This window comes from Thunnus albacares, chromosome 22 (genome assembly GCF_914725855.1).
Source record: "Thunnus albacares chromosome 22, fThuAlb1.1, whole genome shotgun sequence".
In the NCBI taxonomy this organism is placed as follows: Eukaryota; Metazoa; Chordata; class Actinopteri; order Scombriformes; family Scombridae; genus Thunnus; species Thunnus albacares.
Genome location: NC_058127.1, coordinates 15,847,817 through 15,863,904, shown reverse-complemented (window position 1 = coordinate 15,863,904; position 16,088 = coordinate 15,847,817). Strand labels below are relative to the sequence as shown.

At 37.7% G+C, this 16,088-nt stretch overlaps 1 protein-coding gene across 6 annotated transcripts in view; it reads left to right on the top strand.

Annotated features, from left to right (window-relative positions):
- Positions 1-16,088, top strand: part of LOC122974363 (phospholipid-transporting ATPase ABCA1-like) — a 187,391-nt gene that overhangs the window by 47,765 nt on the left and 123,538 nt on the right. For 5 of the 6 annotated variants that reach the window (XR_006400365.1, XM_044342335.1, XM_044342333.1 and 2 more), the window contains 6 exons: positions 347-474; positions 1,155-1,352; positions 5,181-5,267; positions 5,402-5,597; positions 13,575-13,714; positions 14,461-14,577. Coding sequence is in view for 5 of the 6 variants with exons in the window: in XM_044342335.1 (XP_044198270.1) it covers positions 347-474; positions 1,155-1,352; positions 5,181-5,267; positions 5,402-5,597; positions 13,575-13,714; positions 14,461-14,577 (866 nt within the window). In the remaining variant the exon portion in view is untranslated. Of the gene's footprint in view, positions 1-346; positions 475-1,154; positions 1,353-5,180; positions 5,268-5,401; positions 5,598-13,574; positions 13,715-14,460; positions 14,578-14,597; positions 15,315-16,088 lie in introns of those variants that run through there. The other variant, XM_044342337.1, reaches the window with a different exon arrangement.

The window sequence follows — 16,088 nt, the reverse complement described above, 5'->3', positions numbered from 1 at the left end:
GGCATAGGTGTCTATTAGTGCAAATTACATACATTTCACGCATGTTTCTGCATGCAAGCAGATTTGTGTACAGTAGTTTGGAAAATAAATGGAAAAGGACAGACAAAGAATTGAGGCAGAGACAGAAAGACTGCAGCGTTGGCTGCAAAATATCTGCAGTGCAGGTGGCAGTAAGGAGGATTATGTCCAAAACTATGATAATAAAACTAGAGTGAAAAACAAACAAAAACAAATTGCCTTTCAATATTCCATCTCTGACCAGTTATAAGCACATGTAAACATCTAAGTGAGTTTTTGCGGTGTATAACTTTTAGTTCTGCAAAAGTAATGATTCTTTATGTTTAAGGTCAACCGGTGATCCTGGAGAGTATTCTAAGAGAAAATGAAACTTTCTCCAAGCATCTGAAAGAGAATTTGTCGGTGCCACCAACAGTGGTCCAAAGCCTTCTTGCTGCTAAGATTTATGTCAATCCAGTGAGTATAATTTCACAACATTGATGTGTAGCAATATAAGACTGGAGGTTAAGGTAGAGTAGGTAAAGGCATTTGTTCAAATGTGCCAGATGTGCCAGCAAGAAGTAGAATGAGTGCCTATTGATACCGTGTTAAGTGCCAAGTAATACCAGATGAGCTGCAGGAAGGTAATTATGCTTCCCTGGCATTAAAAAGGATACTTGTGTAAATACATGTGTGCAATAATAGATACCTGCTGTTTGATGCATTCTGATGGTTCGGTGGGCTCCGGTGCAAACTGTACCAGGATGTGCCCAGAAAGCCAAAGTTTCCACGACAATTCATGAGCCATTCTCTGTGTTCTGCCCATGCACCATGTCATGCTGGGTAAACTGTCAAGAAATCATACAAATTATGCATGTTTCTATGCATCTATGCATGTGGCTGTCACTGTTTGTGACTGTCACATGTTTACTGTTGTTCTAAGTATCATTATTAGTGTATGTGTATATATATAATATAGTATATCTGTCTTTGTTTTAGGGTGATCTAAGAAAAATAAGGTTTAATTCAAATGGAAACAATGCTTTATACCTGATCTGATTAAATGTGATTTAGCATACCATGAATAAATAAGATATGGTCAAATCAAAACTTGTCTTGTTTGTCAACTCCTACCAAAGTTGGTATTTATTCTTCAGATGACAGGCATCCTGAGACCAGGTGAACTGAGGAGCATCCTGTGTGAGGGGACAGATCTGGATGAGTATGTCCAATTTAGCAGCCAAGCTGAAAAGGGGGCATTTCAAAATGTCAGCTGCTCCCTCACTCCACAGCAGCTGATTAACACCCAGGAAGTACTACTGCAAAACCTGGACGCAAGGAAGGTGCTTTCTGAGGTGAGCATTTCATACACACACACACACACACACACAAACACACAAACACACAATTTGAGTTTAACGAAACTTGAAGGAATTTTGCACTGTCATTTGGACACAATTAGTCCAATTTTCACAAAAATCTGAGAGATAATGCATTTGGGAATTGTGTTTACACTAATTGGCCTGATAGGGGGACTGCAGCAGTAAAATTGGCCATAATGTCTACTTTTTGAAAAGACCTATTCCTGCTCAGGAAAGTCACCCCACACAACCTCAACCTTGCAACCTCACAAATTACACTGTCTGGTCTAATGAAGGTAGTTTTAAAAATGTACATTTTTGTGGTGTGATGTCTCAGCCAGCTTTGGTGCAACTGAGACATACAATAACTTGGGATAGTACATTTAAGCCCTCCACCTGGCAGTTTTGAAACAATGAAGGAAAGTACATGTCATCATCTAGAAAGGATTTTATTTATTATATGATTACATAGCTGTAACATTGGATTCAACATTTGTTTTCAAAACCTTTTTATAGCATTACATCATTATTCACTGCTTATACCATCTGGTTTCTAAACTACTGAGTGGGTTTGTAGTTCTGCAAATGTGGTTCTGAACTGCAGAGTGGACCATTTTAAGAATTTGTGGACCAACTGTATGCCTAAGCATAAATGAAATGCCAAGGTAGTGTAGGCGGTGTCTGTATGCCAACATTTCCTGTTCAGCTTTCATCTTTCAGGCATTTTCTGTGTGGGAGTTTAGATAGGTACTTGTCTTGAATTGGAGAAAGTAAACAAGGCTGCACAAGGTAATTTTCACCATGGATATCTCATCAATTACATATAGGATGAAACAATTTCCAAGGCTTAATACAATAAAACACACATTGTGGGCACATGATCTGTTTCTAACTATAATTCTTGCATGGCTTGCAGTAAATTGAATTAAAAGACAATGATTTTCTTTGCCAGCCAATTGAGTAACCAATTAAAAAAGTTAAATGTTATGCTTGTCTGGCTCTGTGACTTAAAGAGATGAAGAAATATCTTTTACATTTAAAACTTGATGATGCATCCAAGGCCAAACCCTCTAGAAATCCATCAACACTTATTTTGGATTGTTACTTAATGTATTTATACTTTTTAACATTTTGAATGAGAAATCCTTTTCTCTCCCATAAGGTCTAAGCTTTCAAAATGGTCATTGTCATGTGCACCTCTGCGCTTCCCAATGATATTACTAGAATGTATGCAGTCAGGTGGCAGTGGTGGAAGATAACTAAGATAAGATAACTGCATTTACTCAAGTGCTGTCAAATTTTGAGGTATTTGTACTTTTCTTTAGTGTTTCCATTCAATGCTACTTATACTCCCACAATACTCCCATATTGTATTTTCTACTCCACTACATTTATTTGACAGCTTTAGTTACTTTTCAGATTCAGAAGATTAGACACAATGGATAACCTACCCCTAACCCTAAGAAGCTTTTAAAATACAACACATTGTTAAAGATGAAACCAGTGGTTTCCAACCTTTTTGGCTTTTGACGTCTTACAAAAAGCAGTGTGTAGTCGGGGTCACATTTCAGATGTCCATCAGTTGTTAACAGCTCCACCAAATAGTGATTTTTCCATCTAAACTTCTCACATGGTTTCATTTCAGTAAATGTTCAAATGATCCAATATTTCACCAAAAATCAAAGATTAGAGAAAAACTCAAAAAACTGAAAACTGATTTGTGTATCAGAACTTTGCTTTTTTTTTTTTTTCTCTCCTCTTCCATTAATCATCTCACGACCCTTCAATTTTATCTGGTGACCCTTTGGAGGGGCCGACCCCTAGGTTGGGAACCACTGAACTAAACTAGCTAACTGTATATAAAGTAGTTGAAACTAGCTCCACATCCAGCAGCTACAACTGTAACATGCTGCTCTAACACTGATGCTTCAGTATTAATAATCTAATGATGTCATATATTATAATATATCAGTCAGAGGAACCAAACCACTACTTTTACTGCAATACTTTAACTACATCAAGCTGATAATACTTATGTACTTTTACTTAAGTAGGATTTTTTCATGGATGACTTTTACTTGTAATGGAGTATTTTTACATCGCTGTATTGGTACTTTTCCTTAAGTAAAGGACCAGACTACTTCTTCCACCACAGTCAGGTGGGAATTATTTATTAGAACCAATGTTTTCTTGAATTTTTTTTAAATCTCAAAGTTTCCTTTGTGATGATGAAAGCCTGCACTTTTCTTTGAGTTTATCTTTGAGAGAAAATATATGGGACAGCAAATCCAATAAATAAGTGATAAGGCAGGAAGTTCGTAGGAGAGAGCATTTGAACAATTTAAGCCCACAGGCATTTTCAGACACAGAAAAAGAAAGCCCAGACAAGATATGGTGGAAAAGCTCTTCAGCGCCTCAAGCAAATGGAAGGAAAAGAACATCAAGCCTTCACGCTTAAAGCTTGACGTTGCTGAATGATTGTGATAGCAACAACAACATAAAGGAAAGGACAAGGGAAAAAGTCAGAGTTTATCACCGAGGTAGTGAGTGGCAGAGGGTGATTTAGGCATTGGTTCCACATCTTTGTGTCTGGGTTTGTGGAAATCATGTAATGGAACACAATACACAAGGACAACAGGAAACAAAAAGCATGTGAATATATGTGGCGCTCATTCAGATGTCAAAGTTTTTTTTGTTTTTGTCTGTCTTCATTTTTTCATTAGTTTTATAAAACTTAGCTTTTTTAAATATTTCTTGCAATGCAATTTTTGCAAAATGTGTATCTTTAATCAGCTTACCTGATTACCAAAGGAATCACACAACCACCAGAGCCCTAAGTAACATAAAAAATACATATAGTACGGCGGAAATTGAGTTTAAAAAAATAAGCTTTAGAAATCTGTTTTGCACATTGGCTCACTTCATCTACATCCTAATATGATAAAGTAGCAACACTGAAATCTCTCAATCCATCAACTGCCTGCTGGTATTTTCAGCTGTTTAGCCCAAAAATTGTCCAGGTTAGATTCCTGGGCCTCTTCTTGATGTCTGCTCTTGATCTCACACTGTATGAAAGTACTTGAGACATAGTGAGTAGCCAGGCTATCATCTAAACTGTGCTTGAATGTTTTTCTTTTTAATGAATGCAGATTTACATATATATATATATATATATATATATATATATATATATATATATAATATAGTGCTACATATTCCCTTCTTTTTTCTCTCAGGCGTCTGAGCTTCCCACATGTTGCCTTTCTGGACCTTTACCTCGCATACATTTAAGCTTTGTACATTTTATATGCTGAAAGACAATACAGGTGCTCTACAGACAGCCTGTACTTGACACTTGATGCATGAAAATGACAGTGGTTGAAAGGGCATGCCATTTAGATCTTCTAATTGGACTCATACTGTGCACCTTCAGAATGTCACTGTAACACACTGTTAACACTTGTCATTTTAATGCAACTTTTATTAACCAATGCTAGGGATGACGACGTCAGGATACAATTTACAGGTCGTGATGCACAAATTTTATGTGTTCATTGTTGTCATACAGTATGGCCAATGAAAAGTCTCATATAGAATAAATATTTTTAGCTAAAGTGTAGACATCACATTGTGATCTCATAAAATGTGATTTCCAAACATAAATGAATATGGAAATTACAATTGTAACTGTATCAACTGGCTATATATACATATAGGATTTTTTTCACAACATAGTTTAAACTAAGACTTTTTTTTAAAACAACAGATACAGCAAAACAGTCCTGCAAGCATAATTTTATACCTCTGCATATCCTTCCTTAGCTCCCTTCAGCTTTGGATCTGAATGCAGCTGACACAGTGACACTGATTGGGAAAACCACTGCAGATGCATTACCAGTGATTCGTGAGGTTAGTGTCGCTGTCATACTTAAATCTATGGTATTTTAGATGGGAATTTATATTTATACAATATAATGAGAGCATTTGGCTATTTTTAAAATATGTATTTTCCCAATTCTTGACTTTTATGGTCTTCTATCCAGATGGCCAGGTTGCGGAACTCCATGATCTTTAAGGCTGCTAGTTCATTGGATTTCCAGGAGGACATGATTGGCAGCATCAATACGTTACTGTGTGGAAAGCAACCTGACTTCAACTCCACCAATATGACCCTCAGTTTACCCTCATCTAGACAGATGGCTAACACTAAGGCAATGTCCTCTATGAGCAACAGTTCCGGTAAGTGCTACAGCAAACTCCTTTTTAAAGCAAAAGCTGTCACACAGTACCAGAGTGTTTTTAATCATGTATACACATTTTATCCTTTCAGCACTGTATGTAGTCATGCTAGCCAGGATGGACGAGATTGGTTATTTTTTCATGATGCACAGTATCACAGGACATGTCAACTGATTTTTGTGAATTATGCAGCCAAAGGCATACTGCATAACTGTGTTGCATTTGAAATAAGGGAAGGGCTGGGAATTTTAAATGATACGTATGTGTGGCTTGACAAGTCATGATTGATCAAATAAAACCAGATTTCCTTCCCTTTAGAAACATGTCAGAATCATGATGCTTTGACAAGTTAATGCAGAAAACATGGTGGCTTTTTAGCCTTTTAAGTGCACACAAATATCAGTCTACCCATTGTAGTCCTGTGAGAATCAGTGGGCATTTTTTGGTTCAGGGGTTGTTGTATATAGATTAAAAGTAATTACAACAGGTTAAGTAAGCTGTGCAAAAGATGGTTGGAAATGTGCTCCTATGCAGACAGATTCAATGCAAAGCCCAGTCATTTTGGCATTAAAAAAAATGCATGCAGGTGGGGAAAAAAAGCACTGATCCCTATTTTTATGAATTAGCATGATGCACAGTGTAGTCAACTGCACAGGGTGCACAGGATGTGACTACTTGTGCACATCCAGGAACAAGCACCTGTGGCACAGTTGGCACCTGCACCAGAGCTGGAAACTGGGTTTGATTAGGAATTCATTATCGGCGGCTGTGTCAGGGGCTGGCATCAATCAAATCAGCTTTTCTCATTCCCTTTAAAAGCTGTGCACTCCCCACCCTGACATAATGATGTTTTCTTAATGGAGAGGAAAGTCCAGACCAGCTTATCCTAAGTAGAAACTGATGTTGTTATCTGGGTGGCGCATAGTCACAAGAAGCAAATATATGACATCCTAAATATGCACATATGGCACCCCGAATATCCCGCTGAGCACAGATGGTGTCACTAAAACACTTTTTGGTGTTCTTAACTGGTATTTTGTACTATTTAGGCAAAAAATACAACCTCGACAGCCACACTATCAGCATTTGTAGTCAAATTCTCCAGTGCTGTATTGATTTCATTGAACCTGGCTCAGTTTGTCTGACAGTGGTTAAAATGAGCAGCCGGTTTTCAATTGGAGAGCAGCTAAGTTCAACAGCCATGAGGTAAAAATATAAGTAGTACCAGTATAAGTGTAGTGCCACACTTTACTCTACCTTTATATTTACTGTCCAATGAGAATCATATAAATTGTAGAGGTTTTGCTAACAAAAAAAAGAAATGTTTTCTATAGAGGATTGGAAGTGAAGATTTTTGGGAAGGAGCAGTCCAGTGATGCAGAGTGGAGAGAGAACTTTTAAAATGTCCTGGAACTGTCTAAATTGCTAGGTCCAGTGCATCCCGGGATGTCATTGTCTCCCATGCTCCTGATGATATGCAGTATATAAACATGGTAACATGTCGCAGAGTAGCCTACTCAGCTACAGCCAACCAGTCATGTGCTTTGCAGCGGAGTGGTGCTTGTTATGAAAGAATTATTCCAGGAAGGCACATTGGAAGAGACTGTAGTAAATCCACTGGGCTTTGAAATTCTGGACCACACCACCCACCCATAATATGGTTGCAGGTGAGTGTGCGTTCTCATGGATGTAAGGATTTAATTGATAAAAGGGGAGCAATGATTATACAAGCATTTGTGTGTGACAGATACAGTTCTGATATGAATCACCCTTAGATCTGTCCTTCTGCTGACATTACTGTATAAAAGTATGTTTTCGATACATACATTTGTCTAGTGGTAGAAGACGTAATATCAAAGTGAAACGGGAACACAGTTCATGAACGTAAAAGGTTTATTAATGTGACTCAATTCTGTAAAAGATGAGTGGTTATTTGTAGACCATGTTGCTTGTAAACTCATGGTAGCTGGAACTGTATACATCTAAGTGCTTATCATTTTTTTTTCCCATCAAAATGAGAAAATCTATTTTTCTGCTGCAGTCAAAAGTGGACAAGCTTATGTGTCATTTAACGAAAGAGAGAGAGGAAAAAAAGAAAAGGTTACTTATCCGCAAGCATCATATGTGGCAAAAGGTGGCTCGAGGCCTGTTTGTCAGGGCCTGAAGCAGTAAACTATCCCCAAAATACTGAACGATGCCTCACAAATTACTAAGGCTCATCTTTTTGTTTTGAGCAAACATCTTACTCAATCCAGAATGTATTGTTAAAGTAGTGTTGTTCTTCACATAGGTGTTGTCTGGCAAACCTGTCTGTGCTACCATGTAGGTCAAGTTTGTGCAATCTGTGACAGCTGTATCATGTACTTTTGACAGTAATTGTCGAAAGAGACATACAGGGATATGTCCCATGATGTTACTCTGGGTTTCCAGGGAACTTGAAGCATTTTGAAGTTGTCCATGGGCTGAAATTGTTGAAGTGACTTGTTCTAGACAAATTGGCAGCAGTGGAATTGACTGTATGTGTGGATTGTTTATTTTTATCTTCCTCTGGAAGTCAGGAAAAAACAGACTTTATGGATTGTTATACACCTGGATGTTTAAACAAGACCTGACCATGAGTCTTATCTTGATATATTGGTGAATCCTCTCAGACCCAATTGTATTTTTGGTCATTTCCACATGGGGATAAACATTTCTGTTTGTTTTAACTGCATATGATAATCCCCAAGTTAATTTTTCCAGTGTTATTCTGCAAAGCTTTGTCGAGAATTATTGTTAAAATTAACCTGAGATGTGTATATGCTAAGTATTTATATTTCAGTATGAATTCCTTGAGTGTATTTTGTTGAAACCTGCCTCATTTTCTGATACCCTAAACATGAAACCCCAATGGAACACACACATATATAGACATAATGTAATACAGTGTATTTGCATTACATTACAATTAACAACTCAATGATATCATTTATTTGTACCTCTGCTCACATTTATTTAGGAAATATACAGTTAAGTAGAAATAATTAAAAAAGAAATAATCATCTTCTTACCCAAAAGATTATATGCATATAAACCTTTCTTACTCATGCTGTGAAAAGCAAATACAGTTTTCAAACTATATTTAAAAAAAAGGTAAAATAAAAAGTAACACAGTCATTAAAGGTGGTATTAGGGGCAGCTTTGAAAATCACTGAATATGTTTGTTCCATAAAAAATCCTTGAGAATTAGATCTTCAGTGTAACTTCTTGCAGCCTCATGCTCATTAGAGACCATGCATTCCCGTTTCATTAAATGCCCGCTCTTTGGAGAAAACCGCACAAAATTAGATTTTAATAAGAAGCCTCTGTTCCCTGGGAATAACGTTATACTGTAAAGTGGAATTGCATGCTAGTGCCAGCGCAAATTAGCAGAAACATTGTATCACCCATACAAAATAAGCACTAACATCTCTGTTAGCATGCTAATGGCTGTTTTGGTAAGCTGTGGCATTTCATTGTGTTGGTGTATGTACAGTTAAATGAATCTGCAATATGCAGTGTGTCTGCATAATGGCCAATTACAACTCCTTTGTAAGTGTAAAAAGTACACTCAAAGGAATGGTAAAATAGCATTAATAAAGGCCAACACTGAGGTTCTCTAAACGGCTCAGTAATGTTCCCTTCCCAATTAATCCTTGACAGCAAAGGAAAACTTCTGTCATTATTCAGTATAGTCAGGGTGTAACTTTTCTTCCATGACAGTAAACACTCATTTTAAATTGTTACCATTTTAAAATTATCCCAGCAGATTAGCATGAATATGAGATGATTCATATATACCTACATTTATTATAAGAAGTGTGTCGAAAGATATTTTGCAAATGTATTTTAAGGCTCTTAAACATATGACCCATTTTGGAAGTTGCTATTTTTCTCGTGTTGTTGTTAAATTGGACATCAGTTGGCACAATATGGAGTATCTGAATGGGTTGGCCCCATTTTTCTTGTTAAACAGAGGTAGTCAAATATAGTTGAAGCAGTAGCACCATGACATTGGTTATGTGACTTGACTGCTTATCATTTTGAATTAAAAGGTGAGTATTTTGCACCTACAACCACCATAAACCTTTTACATTAATGCATCTTCTGTTAATCTGTCAAAACAATAATAAAGCCCTCTTTCATTTAGCATTGTCCTGAATGTCGCTCTGGTGTGATTTTCTCAGACATTGCTTAGATATTTCAATACTCATACTGTCATCATCAAAGTATTGTGTGTCTTTGTGTGAATAATTAGTAATTGGTACCCTTTATTTTGAGTTTTAAATACATCCCTTTATGTGTCTATCATGCCAGTGAGAGAAGCTCGTCTTATTCTACTGAATGTCATAGAGGCCTCTCTCTGTCTCCTGTGAGAGAGTGACTTCAATGACATTTATTCAAGCTTATTTGACTTCCTGCTAGAACGCTGTAAAGACAGCAGTTGATTTGTACTGCTTGTAAGAAATAAGAAATGTGTGGGGTATTTCACTTAAGGCTGGCATGTCACATCCAGCGTACACGTGCACATGTCTGTCTGAGTGTGTACATGCTTGTGTGCCTCTGGCTGTGCATTGCATAAAATGCCTGAATTGAGTATTACAAACCTAGAGTAATATCCTTTTCTCTGCGTGTGCGCGCGCAAACGCGTGTCTGCATGTGATTGCATGTGCGAGACAGTGTGTGTGTGTAGCAACCAGCATTTGTAACGTGTGTCGACGGCGCTGTCTCACTGTAGTGCCGAATTGAGGCCATCTCCAGGGTGCAACTCAAATTGATTAAATTTGCCAGGTAAGTTGAGGGGCTGACTTCAGGCTCCAAGCAATTATTTGACTGTAGCTAAACCTGGTGTAAAGAACAGATTCTCTTGTTCTTTCATACCGCCGTTTTGCAATAAAGTAAAGATATGTTGTCAAAAAGAAGCTCACAGCTCTGGAGAATGTGTAACCTCTGTAATCCGATGCTCCCTTTAGCACACAAAATATCAAAAACTGATCTATCTTTCCATCTTTGCTGTCTATTCTCATTATCACTGGTATAATTATCTTTATGAAATATATGTGACAAGTATACAGTATTTATTAGTGTATGTAGAAACATAAAAGCTCGAGCAAATTTTGTATAGATTTGTGGAGAGCCTAGGTAAATGGAAATCGCTATAGACCTTCTTGTAGCACAAAGGGTCCCCAGGACATTCTGCTCAAGAAGTTGATGAGACATGGATCGAAGAACCTCTTACAGAAGCTGCATTTGTTAACCACAGTAAAGTTTAGACTTTTATTACAACATATAGGGAATAAATATTTTCCTGTGCAGGAAATATATATGCAGTGCGCCCCAATGCACACACTAGATGTCTCTACCTCAAAGTGAAAGCCCCCAATTTTCAGTATAAAAGCAAAATCTGAGAAAAGTGGTATAAAATGCAGTACCAGTCAAAAGTTTGGACACACCTTCTCATCCAAGGGAATGGGAAGGTGTGTCCAAACTTTTGACTGGTACTGTACATGTAATTTCGATTATTTAACCTTTTTAATAATTTTGTTACCCTCTTATCTTGGTACCCCACGGGTGTTCTCAACCCTCAGGTCGGGAACCACTTAAAGGTGCTATAAGTTGATCAGTCTACTCTGCCCTCTCTTGTTCAGTTCCTCTCCACTCCACTTTATTGTTAATGTATCTGCAGGTGCCAGTGGCTTCTTGCTAAGAGGGAAATTTACTACAAGCCCTTTAATCAGACTGTTATTGAACTGCATAACATCAAAATTCTCTCCAATGAATAATTACAAGTGTACTTTTTTTCTGAAATACCAAAAATCTTACTATTAAGAGTCTCTTTTTCTAGACACCTAACAGCACAGAGCCACTGAGATGTTTCTCACATAAAATGTTCTGTCTTCAAGTGTCATGATTGCAGGAAGTGGCATCTGTGCAGTCTGTAGAGGGAACAGCTGGCCAGAGTCAGACTAAGAGGTGGCTATTAGCTCTCCTCACACAGACCTCCCAGGAGCACCTGGGAGAGATGGCCAGCAGGCAGTGAAAATTGCACTAAAAATGGCTACTAAAATCTCCCCGATTGGGGTAAATGGTTGCTCTGGTGAGATGAGAAGAAGTGGAAGATTGGGGTCTTGTTCTTGTCTTGATGAAATGAAAAACAATATTGGAAAAAAGCATTGATGTAATGACAAGGGGTCTGAACATAAAGGACAGTTAGTAACAGATCAAAAAGCCAGACGGACATATTGACTGGCAGACTTCACATCTACTTGATCAATTGTCTGATGAACTACAGCACTACAAGAATCCCACTTTATCTGTCAGAACAAGCCAGGTGCAACCTGAAACTTTCTACCCACCCCAGACTGCATTCTACGCAGTGCAGGTCCTCATGTAACCTATTCAGCGCTCTCCCAACCTGGCAATATTCACGTTGGCAGATCATTTAAATTAGTAATGATCCTACTGCTGCTGAGCATATTGACTTTTTTTTTTCTCTGCTCCACAGAAGCTTTTGCTTATGTACTCAGGTCTGAGCTCTTGGCTTGTCTCTTCCTCTGTCTGTGTGTTTTCAAAGTAATAACCCCCAACTTCTAGTAAATACGTCCACTTTGCAACTCTTTGGTCAAAAAAACAGCAGTAAACCCAATATCCAGTTTATGAACGCGTTTCATTGATGATGATAAATGTCCTAAATTCCGCAGGATAGTCCAAAAAAAATCTTCCTAATGTCTGTGGAAGCAGCGTTAATTATGTGTTTTATCAGATGGCATTACTGTAGGTAGTAAGCTGTCTTGTGCTAAAACTTTATTAACAGTAATTCCAATCCAGATATACAATAATTGCTCTAAATTGTCATTTAAGGGCTCACATACTGTGACATTTTTAAGTATCTTCACATCTTCAGAGCTCCAAAGTGTGAAAAAAAACAACTGTACCCGATTAGCTATACCTGAGAGTCCCACTCAAATAATAAAAAATAATAATAAACTTTATTTATATGAGACTTTTCTTAACAAGATTCAAAAGAGCTATACTGAGAACAAGCATATATAAAGACATCAATAAAACCAAAGGTACTTACAAGCCAAAACAAAAAGCAAATCTTACATATTAACAAAAATTTTTATAGTGTATTACCCCTCTCACATGACTCTTAATGGTACTGTATGTAGTAACAAACTAACTGAACACTTCCTGTTCAACACTCTTCCTCCTACGCATCATTTTGTGTTGGGATCTGTTGGGTTTAGTACTCTTAAAACTGTTGCAAAGTAATCACTTCATAAAAAACAACACTGCAACACATCAAGACGATTTAGGCTAAATGGACAAACAAAAATCTTAAATTAGACTAGAATGGGAATAGTCATTAGTTGTAGTTTTTGGTGATAAGTATCTGTTCTGAAGTGCTGTGATTGCATCAATACTGTGTACTTTCCAGAAATTGTTACTGCTTTCTCTTTACTCGCGTTGCACTTACAACATGTTTTGCTGTGTCAGTGTTGCTTTTTTCACTTATCAGCAAACATGCAGACTTAGATTCATGAAAATGTTGAATGCAAATATTATTTAACATGCTATACTAGAAATATGATATATTTGTCACTACATTATAAAAAAAAATATGTCTCACTTAGTAATGAATATGATATTAAAAGGTCAAGGTATAATGAAACTGTGTTCATATTTGCTCACTCTGGATTGAGAAAAAGTATTGAGGGTTGTTATGGTAGCCACATATGAATTGCAGCCTTATGTGCAATATTTATCATGTTTGCTTCTTGGGTGCTGCAAATTCTATGATTTCTTACAGATCAAACGGCTTGTTTCTCCTCTTTCCTCCTGTCCCATGAAAGAGCATATTCACAGAATGCAACCAGGATTAGGAAATTTAGAAGTATTTTCTCGGACTCGCCTCGACTTTCTCTGTCTTCTCTCCTCTCTCCGTCTCTTCTCTAGACGCTTTTTGTCAGACTCTCGTCGACACCCTGGAGGGCACACCTGGTTTACGATACATTTGGAGCACCTTCAAGCCGTTATTGCAAGGGAAAGTCCTCTACACACCTGATACACCTGCCGCTCGCCTCGTGGTGAAAGAGGTAAGTTAAGCGAGAGAGAAAATTATAAATATTAAAACACATACACCAGCTTACTGACATATTTACACTGACTTTTCATCTACTTCAAAAGTAGCAGAATGTTTTGCTCATACCAGTGTAAGTAAAGCTACAAACAATAAGATATTTGTATTTATTTGAATAGTCTGTTTGCGCAGGAACAAGCCAATTACAGGTGAACGTGTGAAGATGCTTCCAGTGGGGAGAATGAATCACCACACAAAGTTAGCACCTAGGGAAGAAAAAGGAAAATCAAACAATAGTTAGTCAGGAGGTTCGTTTATGGAACCTGGTGATTGTAATGTATTTTCATGACATGACTTTTCTCCAAGATATTAACATCATTTTGATAACTGCACAAGCAAAACAAACAACAGGCAGGTAGTGCAGGTTTTTCATCGAGAATACTTAATGAGCACGAGCAAAATCTGCCGACTTCACAGCGAGCAGCTCGGTGTTGGCGCAGGAGGCCCTCTTCACACCAGTCAGATTGTTTACAAGTCAATGTTCAGGGGTAAATAAGCCCATTTACATTTGTCACCATAGGGGGTGGCAGTGTTACAATGTGATGAGTTCCTCCAGGGATTAGGTGAAATGTGCACATGTGGAGTACTTTACATGTCTGAATTGGCTCAGAGCGAATGGAAGAGACTCAGCGGGTATGCTTTCAGTCAGGCAAAGGTGAGATGAATGTGTTGTTAAACATTGTTTTTCTTTTTTTGTTTCAGGCAAATAGCACATTCAATGCCTTGGCTATGTTGAAAGACCTGGCTGATTCATGGGAGGTACTCGGGCCACGTGTCTGGAATTTCTTTCAAAATAGCACCCAAGTCAATACATTACGGGTAAGATTCCTCACCAGAAATAGAATTAAGGAGCATGATAAAGAGTGACCTAAATCACTGCATTTTGTAGGAATTAAATATTAAAAGTAAGCATGTAGTTTGTCAACAGAGACAAGTTTCAGAGAATAATAAAAAATGTAATGTACTGTATGTAGCGACATTAAGAATTTACAGTAATTCAAATTTAATACATGAAGTTGAACCATCAGTATGTTTCTTTGGAAGGCTCAAAAAACAGTTGTACAGTACAAATAGAGGGTTCATCATTTTCCAGTTTTTTTGTTTTTTTTTTTGATTGTTTTTATTTTAATATGTCGGGTATTTTTGCCTTTGTTTCATAGTGACAGTAGAGATATAGCCAGGAAGGCAGAGGGGTACAAGATGCAACAAAGTTCCTTTTTTTGGAAATTTGGATCGAAAAATTAATCAATGCAAAAATCCAGGTGAAACTGAGATTGTACAAACACTGTTAGAGGTTCAAAGGTATAAGCACAATCTCAGCCAGGATGGCGTCCACATTCACCAGCGCCATCTTTCTCTTGTTTGTTTAGTTTAGAATGACTCTGGCACCTCCTTATAAGCAGCTTATTTGCACGTCTTTTTTAATTTTTTTTCTCTACTACATTTTCTGAGCTGCATGAACTGTGAGACAGCTGCAACAACTTTTGAAAGCATGAGGAGATATTCTACAGTAAAATCCCTGTGGGAAAACCCATCAGCTCCTTTTAAAAATGCAGGTATTTCTCAGTAAAAATATGTAAAAAAAAGAAAATAGTGAGCCTTATATATATATATATATACTGCAGGTGAGAATATACATGTCATGTATATCAATTTGTTGCACCTTCTGTTAGATATGGAAACCGAGGGAGGGAAAGTAATTATGGATAAGTGCAGGATAATTTCCATCCTGGCAGAAAGGATTATCTATAGAAGTAGAGGACATGGACACTTCGCCGCCACTTCTCTCTCCTTCCCTCCCTCCCTCAATGTCCCCTTCTCTCTCTCTCCCTCTCTCTCTTTGCCTCTCGCTGTATTTCCTCGACACTGACATTACTCCAGTGTCACTCCAAATGAGCTTATAGGCAGCTGGAGGGAAGCAGACATTGGGAGCTCCATATAGCCAGGGTATTCATTACCCTAGCCCTAACCTTTACACAAATGGGCTGGCAATCCTCCTTTGTCTTCATTTTCTACCCAGCCTGGTGCTCTCTCTCCCTCTCTCTCTCTCTCTCTCACTCTCTCTCTCTCTCTTCGCCTCTTGCCATGAAGCTGGTGGCTTTGAAGCTTTGTCATCCTCAGAGGTCCTTCAAGGTCGCAGACACGTTTTACGTTGATGGACCAATTACCATCACAACCACAACTACATTTGAGATAGAAGATTTAGGGTGTAGAGCTGAATAGAAGGACATACTCTACTGTAGTGAAATAGCTTAGAAATAAAAGTGGCTAAAAATATATTCGGCACAACTACATGGTGTTTACACTTTAGCGGAATGCTTTATATTTAC